Source organism: Crinia signifera, chromosome 8, assembly GCF_055691185.1.
Source record: "Crinia signifera chromosome 8, ASM5569118v1, whole genome shotgun sequence".
NCBI lineage: Eukaryota > Metazoa > Chordata > Amphibia > Anura > Myobatrachidae > Crinia > Crinia signifera.
In genome coordinates, this window is record NC_139224.1 from 120,706,722 (window position 1) to 120,726,240 (window position 19,519).

The 19,519-nt window shown below is 41.9% G+C and overlaps 1 protein-coding gene across 3 annotated transcripts in view; it reads left to right on the top strand.

The window, feature by feature from the left end:
- ARHGAP29 (Rho GTPase activating protein 29) overlaps positions 1-19,519 on the top strand; it is a 113,806-nt gene that overhangs the window by 67,352 nt on the left and 26,935 nt on the right. For all 3 annotated transcript variants that reach the window (XM_083157069.1, XM_083157068.1, XM_083157070.1), the window contains 6 exons: positions 8,515-8,611; positions 10,305-10,377; positions 13,810-13,873; positions 17,792-17,929; positions 18,120-18,184; positions 18,648-18,758. In XM_083157069.1, the coding sequence (XP_083013195.1) occupies positions 8,515-8,611; positions 10,305-10,377; positions 13,810-13,873; positions 17,792-17,929; positions 18,120-18,184; positions 18,648-18,758 (548 nt within the window). The remainder of the gene's footprint in view (positions 1-8,514; positions 8,612-10,304; positions 10,378-13,809; positions 13,874-17,791; positions 17,930-18,119; positions 18,185-18,647; positions 18,759-19,519) is intronic.

A 19,519-nucleotide genomic window follows, 5' to 3' on the forward strand; every position in this document is an offset into this window, starting at 1 on the left:
TCTCTGCTTACCCTGCTGGTACGTGCGCTGCTGCTGCACTGTCAAACTATATGACAGGCAGTGGCACCGGTGAACTGTGCAGGCCCCTCCCTCCCTTCCTCCCTCCCCGTGATAGTCCCTGCCACCACATTACCTGTAGCACCGTATGTTATCCACACCCACCCAGGGAGGGCAGCTTGCTTGAGACAAATGGCAGGGGGCTGTAGGCTACAGTGGTCCTTCTCTCTCTATGTGCCCCTCTCCCCATGTACAATATCTTCTCCTGACATGGGGCATTTGGTTTTTATGTATTATCTGGGCTCCCATGTTAAATGCACCCCATTTTTTCATACCCCTACTATCCAACTACGCATGGAGTTGATTTTATATAGTGTGGCGAGCGCAGCGAGCCACCGTGCCCGAAGCGTGGCGAGGGGACGCGGTCTCATAAGAAAAACGGGAGCCCAGATATTACATAAGTACTGTGGTTTTTTTTGTTTGTTTGTTTTTTATTTATTTTGGTACTTTTGTTTTAATAAATAATAATAATACATCATTTAAAAAAATGAATGAAGGAAGAAGGGTTGGGGGGAGAAACCTAGATATCCCGTCTGCCAGCATCCTGTCCACTGGTCATCTGAATGTATTTCGCTGAGATGGATATGCTGTCATAGGAAAGGGATGCATCTATGCCATAAATATATTGGTGTGTACTGTCCGTATGGGTACCAATTCCCTGCCTGGCACAGAGCACTAAAATCTAGTTATGGCACTGTGCGAGGCCATCCGTTGATAAAATCGCTGGTTGTATTCAAATTGACAGAAAGCTGGAGCTTGGGGGGTGGTAACCGATGTTTTCTTGGAGTGTCGGAAAATGCAGTCGTTTTCACGGAGGGCGTCTGTTTCGCACTGGGTCCTGGATTATGCACAGACTGCACAAACTGGGAAATTCGTATGATGGCGAGCAGCTTCCCTATGGATTTGCTGCTAATTGTAATCTTACTACCTGATAGCAGGACTCTGCATATTTGCAGCCCAGCGATCAGATCTGAATAACCCCCTATATCATACACGTTCTGTTTTATTACCCTCTTCCCACTCCCATTTGGTTTCCAGGAAGGGAATGGGGGTAGCAATTTAGTTTTTGGGACACTTCAGGTTATTTCCCCACCACTGTCCTACCCTGGCTGGTTATCAGAGAGAAGTACAACGTAGTGCAACATGTTTCACTCTCCAAGCCAGAGTTTGCCAAAATCTGCCTTTTACAGTCCAGGTTATAAAGATATCCAGGCTTGAGTTCAGATGGTTAAATGGTATTGACTGAAGTACTTATTAAGTCACCTGTTCTCAAGCATGGATATCCTTTAAAACCTAGACTGTAACTTCTGAGTTTGTCAAACCATGTTCTTCAAATTTTGTTTGGGGGGAATTTTTTTTGCCATTTCCTTTATTTTCCTTGTGTCTTCATAAATATTTCTGAGCAGAAGGATCCTAAAATAACTAACTATTGTATGATCTCTGAGTACGGTTTGTCTGCAGTGACTCCGCTTCCTGCTGATAGAAGGAAGAAATATGCAGAGCTGAAGGCTTTGTGGGAATGAATGAAAAGCTGTTTTAGCACTGCCACTGTTTTCATTACATTTGTATGCTGAATGACAAAAAATAGGGCTCAGGGTTACTGACTTCCCTTTATTTTATAATTTTTTTTTATTTTTTTTTCACTCCTTTGAATTCCATTACAGAAATAGAACAGAAGAACATTACCTGTTTTGTGAACATCATCATTTACTTATTCAGTATTGGAATGTGAGAAATGGAGCAATGCATAATGACCATAACTCATACAGTATATGATTGTACAATATAATGTTCTCCTAACTCCACGACCTATAGTATATGGAGTTCAGAAGGGTTATGTGGGAGTAACATTAATGATAAAACTGCAGTAGATAGCAAACGCTGTACAATTGCCTAAACTATAAATGTACTAAAATTACACAATTACAAAGAGTTTATAATTTCTGAGGTAATCTTTTTATCTAGTTGAGACCAGGTTGCCAGTTGGACACAAGATTTATTATTTATTTATATAGCGCACACATATTCCGCAGCGCTTTACAGAGACTATTTGAACATTCACATCAGTCCCTGCCCCGGTGGAGCTTACAATCTATATTCCCTACCACATGTACACACACACACACACAGGCATTCGAGGGTTACTTTGTTGGCAGCCAATTAACCTGCCAGTATATTTTTGGATTGTGGGAGTATCCAGCTTTTGTATAATTGAAACACGTCTTATATCTTGCTATGAAAATGTAAGGCATTTTTCCTTTTGACATCACGCAGATGTTTTTTTTTTTTTTTTTTACATAGTTTGCTTCCTTTCTTCCTTTTTTTTTAAGATTTTTTTTCTGTGATGTTATTCAGTAATGGATCTCACCTGTTTTTTTTTTATTCATTCATTCTTTCTACTTGGAAAATGTATAATACTTAAAAAATGATATATTTTTGTATATCTTGTTTATGAGCTGTTGTGATGGATCAGTGTTTGTGTTCAGTCTTACTACTAATGTATGTGGTTTGCACTTATCTATAAAAAATACCTTTTGGCTTCAACTTTTCCTATATTGGGAAGCAAAGCACTCCTAAATGTTAAATGGGAAATTACTTATTGATTTATTGGTTTTCATTGTGCAGCTTATTCTGTGTCCCTGATGAGAAGTTCTGAAAATATTTAGAGGCAGGAGAACATTTTTATGGAATGCTATGATTTTGTAGAGCTGTTCTAGTTGGATAGTTATTCATGTATTGATTTAGTGTTTTATCATGCGACTTGAAGTAATGGCACCAGTCTAGCATTCTGGATTAAGTTCAGCCTTTTTGTCTACGTGTAATTTTTCGCCTGTCCACAGTTCACATAGGCCGTTGCCCCCCATTCGCAGGGCGAATGCCTCCACATGGTTGCGAATGGATGTGAAGCATAAACATCCATTTGCAGCTTATGGGGAAACACCCACATCATTCGATGGTTGCTGAACATCGAATTATGTGGAAGGCACACGCAAAACTAAGACACTTTGTGGTGTCTTAGTTTTGCGGGTGTTCTTCAGGAAAAAATGGCGGGCAGCTGACATCCGGTGATGTCAGCTGCCCACTCCTGGCACCTGCATCACTGGGTAATCACCATGGGAATGCTCAGCGTATTAATGAAAACACCCATGAAATGCTGGGTGTTCCCATGGGCGCGACTAGTCGCCACCTCCCCACGCCCACCACCCGCAGTGGTGGGTGCGTGCCCCCTGTAAACACTCTGTTCGTCGTAGCCGCATGCACCCATGCGTGAGCGTAGAGGACCGCATGAACCAGAATAAGGTCCTAAGAACCTACTGTAAACCTTAAAGTCACTCTTCTTCTTTTTTTTTTTTTGTTGCAGAAATCAGATTGACAGTGTGGTGACCGCAATGTTATGTTTTGCAAACTTAAGGAAAAACATGTAAAACTTGATAAACATCCCTTTCTTTCATTACCACTCCCGCCATTCTTCAAGAGTATATTTAGGTGCATCTGTCCTGTTTGTTCTCTGAAGGCCTGAGCACCACCCTGGTAAATGCAGAGATGAATACAATGGGCACACTAAAACAGATGTGACTACAGGAAAGGCAGACCTGCTCTGTGTTCATGTCACTGAAGTCAGTGTGTTCTGTGCAGTAAGAGTCATCAGTCTTGTGGGGACTTAACCAGAGTTCTACAGTCCCTTGGCCAATAGTGCTTTAATAGGCTACGTTGTTGTTTTTTTCACCTTATTCACTCATTTCTCAGTCATTCAGCAGGGGACACTGCAGTCATCTACATTGGGGATAGAGCTGGTGTACTGGAGGACAAGAATGCCCTGCGTTTACGGACGCTTTTGTTCCAGGACTTTTCACCAAGATCTCCTGTCTCAGTGGACAGGCTCTCATCTCCACGTGCACCAGAGGATTGTCTTGTCTGCAGACAGCCAGTTGTCCCTGCAGTGCTGGATAAACTAGAAAAATCTATTACAGGAATTTGAGACTGGACCATTGTGACCCTTGATGCCAGTCTTCGAGGATGGGGGGCAGTAGTCCTGGGTCGCACATTCCAAGGCCGAAGCTCACTTCGCCAGGGTGGAACGAAGAGTTGTGCTGCGATGCAGGAAGTTCAGCCAATTCTGCTGTGGGCAGAACGATATGCCACTTGTCTGTCGGCTGTGTTCATCTCTGAAGTGGAGAATGGCAAGTTATCTCAGTTGCCAGGATCTCCACCCGGGAGAGTGGGCTCTGAATCCTGTGGTTTTCATCAGTTGATTCTAAAATGGGGGACACCACAGGTAGACCTCAGGGCATCCAGAGTGAACCACAAACTTCCACTGTACTGTACCTGGTCCAGAGACCCAGCAGCTCTAGCAGTGGATTCCCTATCCATTCCGTGGAATTACGACCTGGTCTACTTCTTTCCACCAATCCCTCTATTCCAAAGGAACTCAAATGGATAAAAAGTGTCCTTTTCAGTAATCCTCATAGCACCCGATTGGCCTTGGAGGGTATTTTATTCAAATCTTTAGCAGATGTGCCTTGGCAGCTCCCGTTGAGGGTGGATCTGCGTTAACAGAGTCGGGTCGTTTACCCCGACTTACCACATCTATATTTAAGGGCATGGCTGTTGAAGCCAACCTGTTGAAGAGTCAGGGTATTCCAACAACAGTCATCCCAACTATGTTAAAGGTAAGAAAATATGTCACTACAGCTCACTACCACCGCATATGGAAGACCTATATTGCATATGGAAGACCTATTTTGCATATAGGTCTTCCATATAGAGTCGCACCATTTCCTAGGGCCGTGTTCAGCCTGTCCCCGGTTACTTAGTTTTTCTCCAAGTGGGATTATTCTGCTGGATTATGCTTGGCTTCCCTAAAAGTACAGATATCAGTGTAATCGGTATTCTTTCATTGTAGGCTGACACTCATCCCAGAAGTTCAGACATTTCTCAAAGGGGTTCTTAGGCTTCAACCTCCTTTCATCCAATTTATGGAACCTTGGGATCTGTCACTTGTTTTGGCCTTTTTGCAGTCAACTGTTTTTGAACCTTTGGACATGGTAGAGTTAAAGTTCTTGACCTGGAAAATGGTCATGTTATTCGCTTTGGCTTCCAGGCATGGAGTATCTGATCTGAGTTACATACTCGTCCAGACTATTTGCTAAAAGTTGTGTCTCGTTTCCATATTAATACCATTGTGGTGCCTGTCCTTTCAGGAGAGTCCCCATCCTTGGATGTGGTGAGATCTCTGAAGAGCTATGTGACCTGTACTTCTGTGGTCCGCAAAACAGATTGCTTGTCTTTGTCCTCCTATGATGCAGTCAAGAGAGGATGGCCTGCCTGAAGGCAAACTCTGTCCCATTGGATTTGCCACATCATTCGGGATGCATACCAGCACTCTTCTCAGCGTCTTTGATCCACAATATCGGCGCATTCCACTCATTCAGTCGGTTCATCCTGGGCAATAGCTAGAGTGGTTCCTATTTCTCAAATCTGCAGAGCAGCAACTTAGTCTGGATCCAATACCTTCGCCAGATCCGCTTCCAGATTTGGCAGGGCCAATCTTTAAGACGCTCGGCACTCTCCCGCCCATGGAGATGGCTCTGGGACATCCCCAATGTAGATGATTGCAGTGTCCTCTGCTGGATGACAGAGAAAATAGGAATTTGGTACTTACTGGTAATTCCCTTTCTCCGAATCCGCAGGGGACACTAGACGCCCTCCCTGCACTGGTCATACTGGAGATGCTAGGTCTCCTCCCCTCTCGGATACAGTTTTTCTAAGACTGGGGTCTGGGTGGGGGAAGAGGGGGGAAAGAGCCAGCCACACTAAATTACTTAAAGTGCTGACTCCTCTAGTACAACAGCTCTATCCCCAATGCAGAGGACTGCAGTGTCTTCTGCGGATTCGGAGAGAGGGAATTACCGCTAAGTACCAAATTCCTATATTCGCAGTCTTTACACTCCTTGTGTAGCCACTTTCGGTAACATTATTATTATAGTTGCTCTAATTTTTGACTCCACGAGGATTCTGCAATGCCTAACAATGTACATAAACAAACCTACTACAATCTTTACATTATTATTTAGAATTTTTGAGAATTTCCTTGAATGCGACTTTTTCATTGTTTAGTGGTCAGCAGAATAGCATATAAAACTGCAGGTAGATGGGGTTTTGTTTGTGTATTGCTTGTTTTTCAAATGGTTTGCCTCGTATAAAACGTACTAATTGTAAATTTAGCTATTTATATATGATTTCTTATGCAAAGATTGTAGGTTCTATTATTTGGCACATGACACCTACATCACAGTGTGGCATTGCCCCATATACTGGTGCATGACCCTTTTTATCAGACTTCCTCCACTGGTGCTTCATGTAGTCAAACAACTATAAAAAAGAGATAGGAATGTGTTGCTCTTATTTAGAATTTATTCTTATTAAACCCAATATAATAGAATTTAATTAAAAACCTGCAGAATCAGCATTCACAAAAAACAATTCATTAAGCAATAGTTAAAACAGCCATTGATTAAATTGAGGAAAATTCCGGATATTTTAAGTGAATTGGGAGCTCCCTATATATTATTTCCCATAGTATCAATATATATGGGTTATTTGAAGGCACATCATTAATTACCAGAATTTAAGTGAACACCGTTGGATAATAGTAATTGTTCAATTATTTTTAACTACTGCTTAATTAATTGTTTTTGTGAATGCTGATTCTGTAGGTTTTTAATTAAATTCTCTTATGTTGGGTTTAATAAGAATAAATTCTAAATAAGATCAACACCGTGCGCTCTCTTTTGTATAGTTGTTTTATTACTTTGGATTTTTAGTAGTCTTTTTGGGAGCAGCATTATTTGAGCTGTGGTATTAGAATTTTTTGTGAGTATTCTTTTCTATGCTTCATGTAGTCTGCTGCACGTAAAATAAAGGGTATCCCTTAAAGCCCAAATACATTTATTTTAATATTCTACTTGCCTATTTACCTATTTTTATAGACATGTGAATCCTAGGTTTTTATATCATTTGCCCATGTATAGAGTCCCCCCTCATTACTTCCTCGGCAGGAACCTTAACCCTATAGCAAGCTTTTGTGGGAAGGCTAACTATGTAGGTCTGGGTGGGTGGGGATGTCCAATCCTTTTCTCAAGGCAACGTAAGGACACTTTCGGTGACCTGCCGCCACTATCACAATAGAGGGTCCTCTTCCACTTTAAAGACAAATCTTTAGAGAATATGGTGGGGTGGCTAACAGCCTATTGTAACACTGCATGAGTCACTTTTACAGGATTAAAAGACACACGGAGAGGTCGTCCTAGTGATACAAAGACTTTACTTTTCTGCTCCAACTTGATTAACAGGCAATTAACTCACGTTGCCAAGGGAATGTATCATATTGCGGTGCGCTACTGACAGAGGAGCAATTACATTTCATTTTACTTTTAAGAGTACTTTTGATGTACGGGTATATTGTGTGCATGTACCAAGTATCAACTGTTAAAGAACTGTGTTCATCTAAGGTCAGATGATTTAGAACACCTTTTTTCGACTTCACTACATATATGTTGAATTAAATATGTATATTTTTGTAACTATATATGTAAGCACTCCCTAATATACTGCTTAAATGAGCTGCAAACAATGTTCTGTCAACTAAGGTCTTTAATTCCTTCCCTTAGTCTCTCACATCCGCTTTTTATTAGTTGCCGGATTATGTACTTCTGCTCTCTCGGTACTATTCCAATTTGATAGAAGATTGATAGACAGTGTTCCGCTGTTAGCAGACAATGATATCTCCCATAATGGACGGCCAGCCGGTAGGAGCTGAAGTTCAGCAGCAGAGAGTACAGATGGATACCTGTCCATAATAATCGGTCATTGTGCTTTTCTGTTTATAAGTGGGTAAAATGAACAGTTTACTCTGCTCCGTTTCAGGGATCTCCCTCGAGATAAACGGAGGAATTGTCATTTGTTATTTGTTTTGACCTTCAGCAAAATGACTCGGTGGGACTTTTATGATAAGCACGTATTTCACACGGACGTCAATGATGATTATGTGCTCAAGCTACACTGTTTCTAATAGAAGAATGCTGCTGTGTTGTCCAGACGCTAACTATGTATCCTCACAACTAGACTGGCCAGTAACACCACAAGGCCAACCATGACTTTCTATAGCCGTGGTTCTCAACCCTGGTCTTCAGGACCCCCACACAGTCCACGTTTTCCAGGTCACCATCAATTGCCCTCTTTATCACCATATGTCACATTTTAAAAATGCACAGGTGACCTAGAAAACCTGAACTGTGTGTGGGTCCTAAGGACCGAGGTTGAGAACCACTGGTCTATTGGAAGTCCTTGCTTTGTATCATGTTATAATGCAGGTACTGCAGTAGGTGTTTTACTTTCTGTGGCATTTACAGTATTTGTATGTCTGATATTAAGTATAAAATTGTCATTTCTCTCTAGCCGTGAACTTCAAAAACATTAATGAAGAGAACAGGAGGGAGCATTTTGCTGAAATCTTTGCATCCATTGACACTTTAGCCTTCACCTTTGGCAACGTGTAAGTAAGTGTGAGTACACTCTCACACATAGATGATAAATTAAATTGTTTGTTCTTTCCCCATCTGCCTTATTTCTTGAAACTGGGTTAGGAACCATATTCTAAAATGAGCCAACCAGATGCAAAATTATAGACAAATAAAAAGCTTCCATGATGTATACCATATTAAGATCTCATTTTTGTTATGGCTGCAGATTCTGCCATACAGGATGTACATTCTGTGCCCCACTAGTAATGGTCAGAAAATGCTATAGCATCTGACCTCCGAGGCAGATTTCTCACAATGCAATAGGGCTCAGTGGGTTTTAAGGGACCCCATAAAGAAATCCAGACTGAAAAATTCCCAGAAGAGAATTTCTGCCGACAATACCAGAGTCTGCCACCCTGCCCGAGCACAGTAGCAGCTGCCAGTGCCAGCAGTGAGGAGCAGACTCACAGAGACAGTCAGTCACTGGCTCTGAGGAATCGAGATCTGGTTGATCGTCAGACTGTCTTTACCCATTCTAACCCACCACAACACCAGTGCAATTTAATAGGACGAGAGATTCGGAAAGTGAGAGATTTAGTAAGAAATCCCCAGTTTTTATAAAGCGGCAATCATTTATACGGCAAAATCAAACTGGTATTGCAGTGTAAATGATTGGCATCATAAATGATTCTTACCAAATCTCTCATCCTATTACATTTCCCACATTGTGTCCACACCACATCCCCAATTCAGATGCCATCTCGCAGTGACCGACTGCAGGGTAGGAAAGCTATAAATCCGGTCTTTATCGGTTAAAGTATTTACACACTAATCTATATACCTAGATTTTGTCCAGTCTTAGAAATACTAGATCCTGAACCAATAATCCTGGGAATGCAGCTTATCAAATTACTTGGGACTATCGAAAATGTTGGAAAGCAATGTTCTACGAAAGGATGAGAAATTATTGCACACGTAAAATGGTTTCATCCGCTGTATGTGGGTGGTCCGTTTACTTGACACAGATTATAGTCTACTTCCAAAAGACCTAAAACGGGATGATTCAACTTGGCCATTTTTAACATGATATTTCAGGATCACGCACACCGGGTTCATGAAACATATATATTGGGACATCATCAATTTTTTTAGGAAGTCTACCAGCTCTTAGAACATTGGCTGCAAATGGTCACATGATACTTACCACTTAGACACAATTTATTTCAAGAATATGTTGCAGGAGGTAAAGGATTCTATGGGACATGTACTGTTTGACCATGGAGGGCATCTCTTAATGACTATAATCTGTATTGATAGTATTCTAGGGTACAGGGACTGTACTGTTGATACTAAATTACATTATACAGGTCATGCAGTTTTGTAACATGAGCTCACACGGTGTATTTTACTTATTCAGTCAGCAATGAGCTCTGTGCAGCTTAAGGGGCTATAGTTTATTATATAGGCTAGGCAATTTATTTCAGCACACAGGTTTCCATTTTTACACTGTTCTCCATGTTATGATGTCAGAGCACCGGATTTACATTAATTCCTGACTGTCTGGTGACTTTAGTCAACCTCTTACCCAGCCCACAAATGTGTTTCTTCAGCGGAGTGAATGGGCTTAGCTGTGCTCCAATCACAGAGGGTGGCTTATTGTTGCCCGTCACTATATAATGATCAGTAATTATCTTCATAGTTAATTCCTCTTATTTCCCCATCTAGGGTTTCAGATTTCCTTATGGGAGATGTAGATAATGGCTCATCAATTGGACTTCATGCATCACGTAGAAGTCAGGTAGGTCTTTAGTTATATATATTTTTTGCGTTCAAATTTTCTATGAATTGGAAAAAAGAGTACGACGACATTTATGTCGACATCGGGAATAGCGTCAGATCGAACATGACATGCTTAAAATGTGCCTTTAAAGCATTGTAACAATGTCTGCTTTACCACTTCGCACATGATGGTAAAGCACCATATTTAAGTTTATAATGCCAAACCTGTTGAAATACTTTAAATTGTATTATTAGCATGTCAGAATCCCATCGTTGATCTCATACTCTACTACGGACCACTAAATCTCTCTTACACTTGTGAAGAGAGGAATGCTGGTTGTGGTATTGATTTTACTACACTTTTTACCCCCACACTCTAGAACCAAGAGGACCATCTCCTGGACCACATCTTTTAGGAGTTCCTTCCCTATGCCACCATCAATCACTGTATTTTCCTGGTCTAATGATCTGGATTAATAATGCTGTAAGCCTAGCTGGAGATTAGACATCCACCTGCTGCAGCCACTAGGGTGGCTTTCATTAGCCTTCAACCTCATTCAGTGATAAGGGAGGAGAAGTGATAAAGTACCAGGCGCTTTATCACTTCTCCTCCCTTATCACTGCTTCATACATCTACTCCTCAATGCATTGTAACTGGTGCTGAATACAGCAATGGAGGGGCAGAAGGGGACTTAACACCCTCTGTAGTACTTCTAAACTGGAAGGAGCGAGAGCTTGTATTAAAACGAACATTACTAGGCTTCCAAGGTTTATACCTAGTTTGGGCACCTTTGCTTTATTTTGTTTGCTTATGAAATCAATTGACTTCCTGCTTAAATAACTGACCGTACACAAAATGGAATGTTCCACATTGATTTTTACCTTACGAAATGTGATGTTATGCATTGATTATTTTTTTAACACGCGTACTAAAGTCAGGGACGTTGCATTTCCATGAAAAGAGAACTGCACTGTAACAACTGCAGGAAATCACATGGGAGGTTGGGAAACTCCATTTATGCAGTTGCCACAGAGTAAATGTTCGTTTGTAACACCAAACCTCTCTATTCATTCGCTTTCCTTTTTTTAAGGTAATATAAGTAATTTGTTATTTTAAGCTGCTTAATGTGGTACTTATTTCCTAGCAATGCGCCCGTCGGGTTGATCGTATGCCTTAAGTTTAAGGTACTTAAGGCATGCGATCGACGCGATGGACCCGATTTTCTGTCAATCACAAGTTTATTTGCCGGTAAAAGAGAAGATCGCGTCCATTGCGGCACATTATAATGGGCCGCGATGCGATCAACGCGATTTTCCCATAGAGAATAATGTTAAATGATTTTTAAAGTTAAAATCGCGTCGGTTGCAGCCCATTATAATGGCCCGCGATGCGATCGACATGATCAACGCGATTTTACATAGGGAACAATGGGAAATGGGCCAATATGGCCTATTTCTCATTGTATATGGTTATAAAGTATGGTTAATGCCACCCCACTATTGACGCCAACCCGATGCGTGGCGAGCCCGCGAGGGGCGGCGGTACGCGTCCTCCGACCTTTTCATACCCCCACTATCCATGTCGGCGTGGAGTTGATTTTATAAAGCGTGGCGAGCGGACGCTTATACCTGTGAAGTTATGCGCGTCCCCTCGCGGGGCTCGCTGCGTTTGCCACGCTTCGGGCTCGGTGGCTCGCTGCGCTCGCCAGTCTTTATAAGATCAACTCCACGCCGACGTGGATTGTGGGTGTATGAAAAGGTCGGAGGACGCGTACCGCCATCCCTCGCAGGCTCTCTGCGCTCGCCACGCTTCGGGTTGGCGTCAATAGTGGGGTGGCGTTAACAATGGAGGGCCATTTCACCCATCAGTGGGGGTTTGCTATTAAAATGGGGGGTTTTGGGGCTGTTTACATTGAAATCAATGTAAAATTGGGTCTCAGGGACCATTTTACATTGATTCCAATGTAAAAATCGCGTCCATCGCATTTGGTTGGCATGCGATGCGATCGACGCGATTTTTCCGACCCGATCAATACAATCAAATCGCGGGCGCCGTGCTAGGAAATAAGTACCCTTAATGTTTGCTGGATACAGATTTTATATACAAATAGCATATGATCGCTAACTCACTAGATGCAAAACCAATCAGTGAGCCATCTACAGTCCAATTAACATTGATTAGGGACCCATGTCATTCATGAGTTTCTGCCAATTTAATACCTGGAAAGCATTGGTCCCACTATCCCAATACAGATTTGTTCTCCTATCACCTATTTGCACCATATGGAACGGGAAGCCTGGTGCAGTTCCCATGCTGTGTATTTTTTTCATCTTACTTTGCTTATGTTCTACCATGTACATAGGATTAGTAATTTTGTAGTAAATTAATTGGTATAAAAAGTTTCAGATTAAGCATAACTATGTACAGTGCAGGTCATCCATATTAGACCTGACTTTATTTGCCTTTTGATCTAAATTGTGCATCTTTAATCTCCGTTTTACGTTAAATCAGTGGAGTACTAAACGGGGCTGTTTGGTGCTATTTGAGAATAGGTGTATGTGGTCACATCTGTACATGAAGATAGCACAACAGCATTTTCTTAACGTGTACATACAGATTGCAGCAAAAAAGGCTAAAATCAAGCCAGACTTAAATATGACTTAACACCGATGCAACACACTCATCTAGCCTCTGTACGTAATGCGTTGTTACACACAGGGCCCATGAAACCTGCTAGCTGCTGCAGGACTTTGTTTCCCGAAAATGTATAATTTGCAAGCTATGTGAATAGGATGCGCAAGCATGCCGTGCTGATTAAAATTATATGCATTATGACTATATTCTGTGTGACTGGAGCATTTTCTGCATATGATATTTTAAGTTATATATATATTTTTTTCTTGTGGAACACTTAGCATTTTGCATGCTGCAGTCGCACCCAGAATATAGTCATGTTGCATATCCCATTAATCAGCAGAGTCTGCTTATGCGTCTTATTCCTATAGAAGTGCAAATAAGACACACATTCAGGGGGAAATGCACAAAAACGTCAGTGTTGGTAAACTCGCTCACGACTAGAAGGGCTATTTAATGTGACTTCAGGGAGGACTCCGCTGTTTGTAAAATAAGAATCTATTTAAAGGTATGAGAGAAACTCTGATGTCAGGCACAAAAGTGTCACGTAATACGTGGATATATGTGGATATGAGGAAGAAAACTACACAACAGTAGTATGTTACGGATGTAAAATATAAATTAAAGATACTATGTACTGTATATGTGCTGCTGTAATACACTTTGAATAACCTATGCTGTCATTAATAAAGATTGTACCCGCTTCAGGGTTTGATATATATCACTGGATAGCTAGTGGGTAATTAGACCTTAGGTTGTTACGGCAGACATGTCCTTGTAGACTTACTCAATGTTTGCTTTTTTTCTATTCCACAGTCCTTTGAAAATCTCTCAGTGGAAGACTCTGCTGGATCAGTTCATGAGAGAGATGACCTTCAAGGTTAAGACCTATTTTTTTGTCATGAACAGTTACTTTGTTTTTTTTTTTTTTTTTTTTGCTGTATAATGTTTTGTGTTTAAAGCTGGAAAGTTTGAAAAGTACCAGTCACATACTATTGAGGAAGCCATATTTTAGCCAGGACCAATACTCATGAGAATTAAACCTGTCTAGTTTCTGGGATCTAGTGACTTCCCTAATACAAGAGGGGCACTTACTTCCTGTTAAATTAATACTTTGTGCCTGTGCCAATACTGAAAGAACACAGTCACAAATGTACACATCCACTGACTTGCCTGTACCTGGGTCTCCCGGCCAAAAGAATACACTGCTTGCACAGGGCCTGATTTAAGGATCAAAGTGTATTCGGTTAATACACATGAAGTTCCCCTTGTAATGCTGCTAAAAACACGTGTATGAGAGGTCAGGGAGTCACCAATCATACTGCCCATGAGAATGTTATGTAGGTTATACCACTGGCATGGATGATCTAATGCATGTGGTGTGTAATGGAGACTGGCTTTAGACTTCCCAGCTGGCCCTGTAGCACAATGTACATAAAGTAATGGTTCCATCCATAAGTTAGATTGGCACAGTCATCTGGCCGATCCATCGTCCGATGTTTACAGATAATCGGTCAAAAATCGGCAGATATCGGTCCGATGCGCGCTCCTGTGGATCTTTTGCTGAATCTTATGATCTTACATGCTGCACGAAAGATCAGAAGATATAACAAAAGATCCATAGGAACGCACACGGGATCTTAAGAAAAATCTTTGGTTGAGATGTGCGCTTGCCTAAAATATTTTGTCCAGGATGGACAAAAGATTTCAAGGCTAATTTATGCGCACATCTTACGATCGCAGATCTTTCTAGTGTGTGGGCACCTTTAGGATCTCCTGTGCACTCGGACGCCAGCTGATGGCCCAACAGTTGGGATTACGAGGGTCAGTATACTGGTATCGGAATCCCGACTGTTCAAACACCGACAGTCTGGATCTAGGCTGACAGGGGACATTCTCCCTCGTGGGAGTACATGACCCCCGTAGTGGGAGAATAGAACCTGCAGTGAGCGAAGTGATCCATTGAGCCCCCAGCGTGGTGAGTGCATGGAGGATTTTTTTGCACCTTCCCCCCTGTAGGAGTACCAGCGGTAAGTATTCCCATATGGGTATACTGACCATCGGAATCCTGACTGTTGGGCTGTCCTACCACACCCAATAACTCAGCATGTACCTTGTTTTGTGTTTTAAAGGCAAATGAAAAGTACTTTAAGTCCTGTTGGGGAAAAAGTGTTCTATAAATAATGTTGGTGTTACCACAAATATCCTATATTTATATATTAATGTACTAAAACATGCATGTCCTGGTCTGAAAGTTGCAGCTCTGCTTTAGCAGTTTGTCAGTGTTACATTTTGTATGGTCAGATAAAGACTATGGGGAAAATTGATGAAGATGGGTATTCTATTTCACATGGGATGCTGCTATGGTCAACTAGAACTCTTCTAGAATGTGCTAAATTAGAAATAGATTTTGATTGGTTGCCCGTAGCAACATTCCATGTTAAATAGAACTCCCATTTTAGTAAATCTCCCCCCTACGTGTGGGGAGATGTTTCCGGCACAACATCATCTTCCATTAATCCTTTACAGCATCTGATGGCTCCTCTTCAGATGTATTTGTGGGTTGGCAGTGTTTTATTGTAGCCATAATCGGGACATTGGGATAAATTGCATTGGTTCATTAACTTGTAAAGGGTCAAGTTGGGCAGTGAATGCTTTTTAATAGCTCTCTATTCTTGACTTTCTCGTGATCTTTCCTGTCTCCACATGAATTTATTGCTCACTTTTAGCTTTTGCTTTGCAGTTCCCTATCCATTTTTCTAATTACCTTCTTTGTTTCATAATTTAACAACTTCAACTAAAATAATGCTTACATTTAACCCATTCCCTGCTGAGGGCGTTTTTACCCCTTTGCCGAAGCCATTTTTCCAAGTTTATGCTGGTCCCATTACAAAATTTGATATCACTGAGTCTCCTTTTCTCTATGCAGTTCCCACACAAATGGTGTCTTGCTTCTTTTAGAAGACTTTGAGGTTTTCAATCCTTGTCGTGCTCCCGCAGCCATCTCCCGATGGTGGAGATGCCTGCGGGGCCCTGTTCAATGCTTTCTTCCTCGACAGCATTGAACAGGGGTTCTCCGCAGAACGAGCCCGACATCACAAGCTGTCGGGCTCGTTCTGCCGAGAAAAGCCGGAAATAGGCGAGCTCCCGGCCGGAGCTCGTCTATTTCCGTCCTCAACTCGCGGCCACGCCCCTTTCTCTCCGCTCGGCGGCCGGGACATTGAATCCCGACCGCCTGGCTCCAGTCGAGCAAAGCGAGAATGGGACAGGGGCACGGCTGTCGAGCTTGCTCGACAGCCGTGCCCCTGACATTGAATACCCCCCTTAGTGTTTAAGAAAATACCATTCCAAACGCCCATACACACTCTGTGATTTTGAGTTGAAAGTACCTCATGTTTCGTGTATTGAGCTCTCTCTCTGCTAGTGTGTATGGCCGGGCGATTAACGGTGAGCACTGATGCTCGCTCCCGCATCATCGACGGCCGTCGAAATCAGTCGGGCTGTTTTACCAGCCGAGTGAACCACTACCCTGTGCCGGGCAAAAATCATAAAATCCCCCCCCCCCCCCCCCTTTTTTTTGTTGTTGTTATTTTTGCCATCTAGATCTATAGAATTATCATGTGTAGAAGTAATAGGGTAATCCAACAAGGCTTACCATTTTTAAACTTGAAGCCCTACTCCAGTGATGGCTAACCTTGACACTCCAGCTGTTGTTGAACTACACATCTCAGCATGCCCTGCTTCAGTTTTAGCATGGCCAAATAGTAAAATTGTAGCAGGGCATGCTGGGATGTGTAGTTCAACAGCTGGAGTGTCAAGGTTAGCCATCACTGCCCTACTCTATTACATGCAGGGAATTGTTTTCTTCTTTTTTCTAACGTTAGAAGCAAGTTGTGAAGATTTGGGCTGTGGAAAATTATATTTTTTATGTTTTGGTTGCCTTCTGATAACCGAAAAATGACTCCTTAGGGGCACATTGGTTCAAAGAAGTCACTTCACTTTCAAACTATATAGTGCCTTTCCCTTGTGTGTGGGGGCTTTCATATTAAGGTGGAATGAGTAGAAAACCGTATAGTGTATATGGGATTGCAACTTTAATATAGTCAAGTTTGTAGGTTTCTTTCTCCGTAATACAGATGTAAACACAATAGAATTTTTTTATTATTATGCTTTAATTATATGATGCCATAAGGGGTCCGATAAACCACACAGAAACCGTATGAACATAAAAAGAAAACAGGACAGATTGCTAGACCTTACAGTCTAGAGGGTCGTAGCAGGGCCTGTGGTATATAAGCATGTTAAATACATAATGATATACTCCCAGGGCAATCCCCCAATTCATTGATGGTCACATCAAGGGATCGGAAATATATAAACATAGTAAAAAATCATGATCCCCCGATCCCCGAATCTGGCTGCTTTTTAACATACTTATAGTATAGTCTCCAGTAATCCATTTCCTAGACTGCACTGGAGAAATGAGTTTTGTATTGTTCCTTTGTATTGGACATATATGGTGCAGTGTGTGTGTGTGCGCTTACTTGAATCTGAGCACACGTCTAAACGACGGTATATGTACCTTTTGATGTTGGACACAATAGTAGTGGTTCCTCTGGCATATTCTATGCTCATCTTAGTTGCTTGTGACTCTGACCCTTTCATTCTAAAATCCATGTCAATCCTATTTAGTGTCTAGCAGCATTACACAACTACCCAAGATCAGCATTACATGAGCACTCCCTGTGACCCGGGCAGCCGATAGACATCTCTCATCTCACTCACATGTTGTTTTCAGGGCGTCTACGGGCAGAAGAAGTGGACAACGTGCTTCTGCGGAATGACATTGGCGTTGAATCGGCTTTATCGTACGCTAAAGCGTGGTCAAAATACACCAAGGATATACTGGCCTGGGTAGAGAAAAGGCTTAATGTGGGTGAGTGCCTTTTCTTGCTGTCTAATAAGCTTTGAAATTAAATCTGTTGCCAGGCTTGTGCTTCAGACTGTCAGTAATGTGATTTTCTAAATTACCCACCGTTTCACTGACTATTCTTCATTAGTTTTGTTTTTTCTTTTTTTCTTTATAGCCTATATTTAACCTTCCTTTTTTCTTTTTTCCACTTTAGAAGCAGAAGCTGCTAGAAATCTTGCAAAAATGGCTGAAACCGCGAAATCCATAGTCGCTCCTCAGGTGAACGTCTTTTACATGCTCAATGAGGAAAATGTCACTTCATTCTGATTGTTTATGAGATCAGTTCATTTGGGGTCTTTAAATTAGAGCTCCAGCGGTGAGATTATATGCAGGTGTAAAGCAGCCCATACACGCTGCTATGAGTGCTGACCCGATGTGTGCTTTGAGGTGCGCGCTCCCGCGGCACCTCATCGCACAGTACAAAAAGTATGTGCTTGCACATACTTTTTGTACTTAGGTTTCATCAAATTGCATGCACAACGGATGCAGATGCAATGCAATGCAATGTGATCCGTGCTATTGAAGCCCACAACGCACGCCCGCATCGGGACGTGTATGGGCTGCTTAAGATGAGCTGGTAATGGGCTATGGAGAAGGATTGTTGTCACTCCTGTTACTTTATTCTTGTTTCTAAATGTTTGACCTTTATTGCTTAAATCTCTCATTTCTTTTGTATTTTCAGGAGTTTATGCCTTTCCAGCCTATTTTCACCGCAGCTTTTCAGAATGACATTGACTGCAGCCAGCTTTGCTTACAAACAATGTCCGCACTACAGAGTAACAAGTTCATTCAGGTGAGCCAAGCACGAAGCTCATGTGATTAACGTGATGTCAAGTTACTAGCTTCAGTAATATTATTGTATGTAGCTTTGTATTTATTTAGCGTTGCTCAAAACTCTATAAGAATGTCCGTTCTCAAACACTCCAATATTATGAGCAGTTCCTATTGATAAGGCTGAGCCTTCTACTGGACAGCAATGTAATGTCGCAAGGTTTTAAACACTTGATCCCATTTCTCCGGCAAGTTTTTAATACTTTTGCAAGACGTCTATAATAGAGTTGTTGAGGGACCGTACAAATAAGCAATTGCTGTTGTACCCCTTACATGGACTGAAGCTGGGGCTACCCCTGTCACACGTGGGTGACTAACCAGGTCATTCCTTAGGTTGTCAACTACACACTGGGTCCGGTTCTTTTGGAATTCAGTGGGTCCTTGGGAATAGGTAATCCCCCAGCACTACTTTCCTTTAGGGGTGACCCAGGTCACAAAGAACCAGGTCGTACCTTTCAAGCCTATGCCACATTGGATATCTTTCTTTGCAAGTCCTGGGAAAAACCATGGTAGCGAGCAGGTTTATGAATCCAGGACTGTGAACATAGGTGGACCCTTTCTGACATAAGCTTCTGTCTAAAAGAGATGTTAATGATCTGTTGGCTACGACTGTAAATGCTGCTTAGCAAGTGTGTACAGACAATTCTGTTGGATAGATGAAGCTGGTAGCTTGTTCTAGTTTCACCCATGAGAAGTTCTACAACATTGGCAAACAGTGACAAA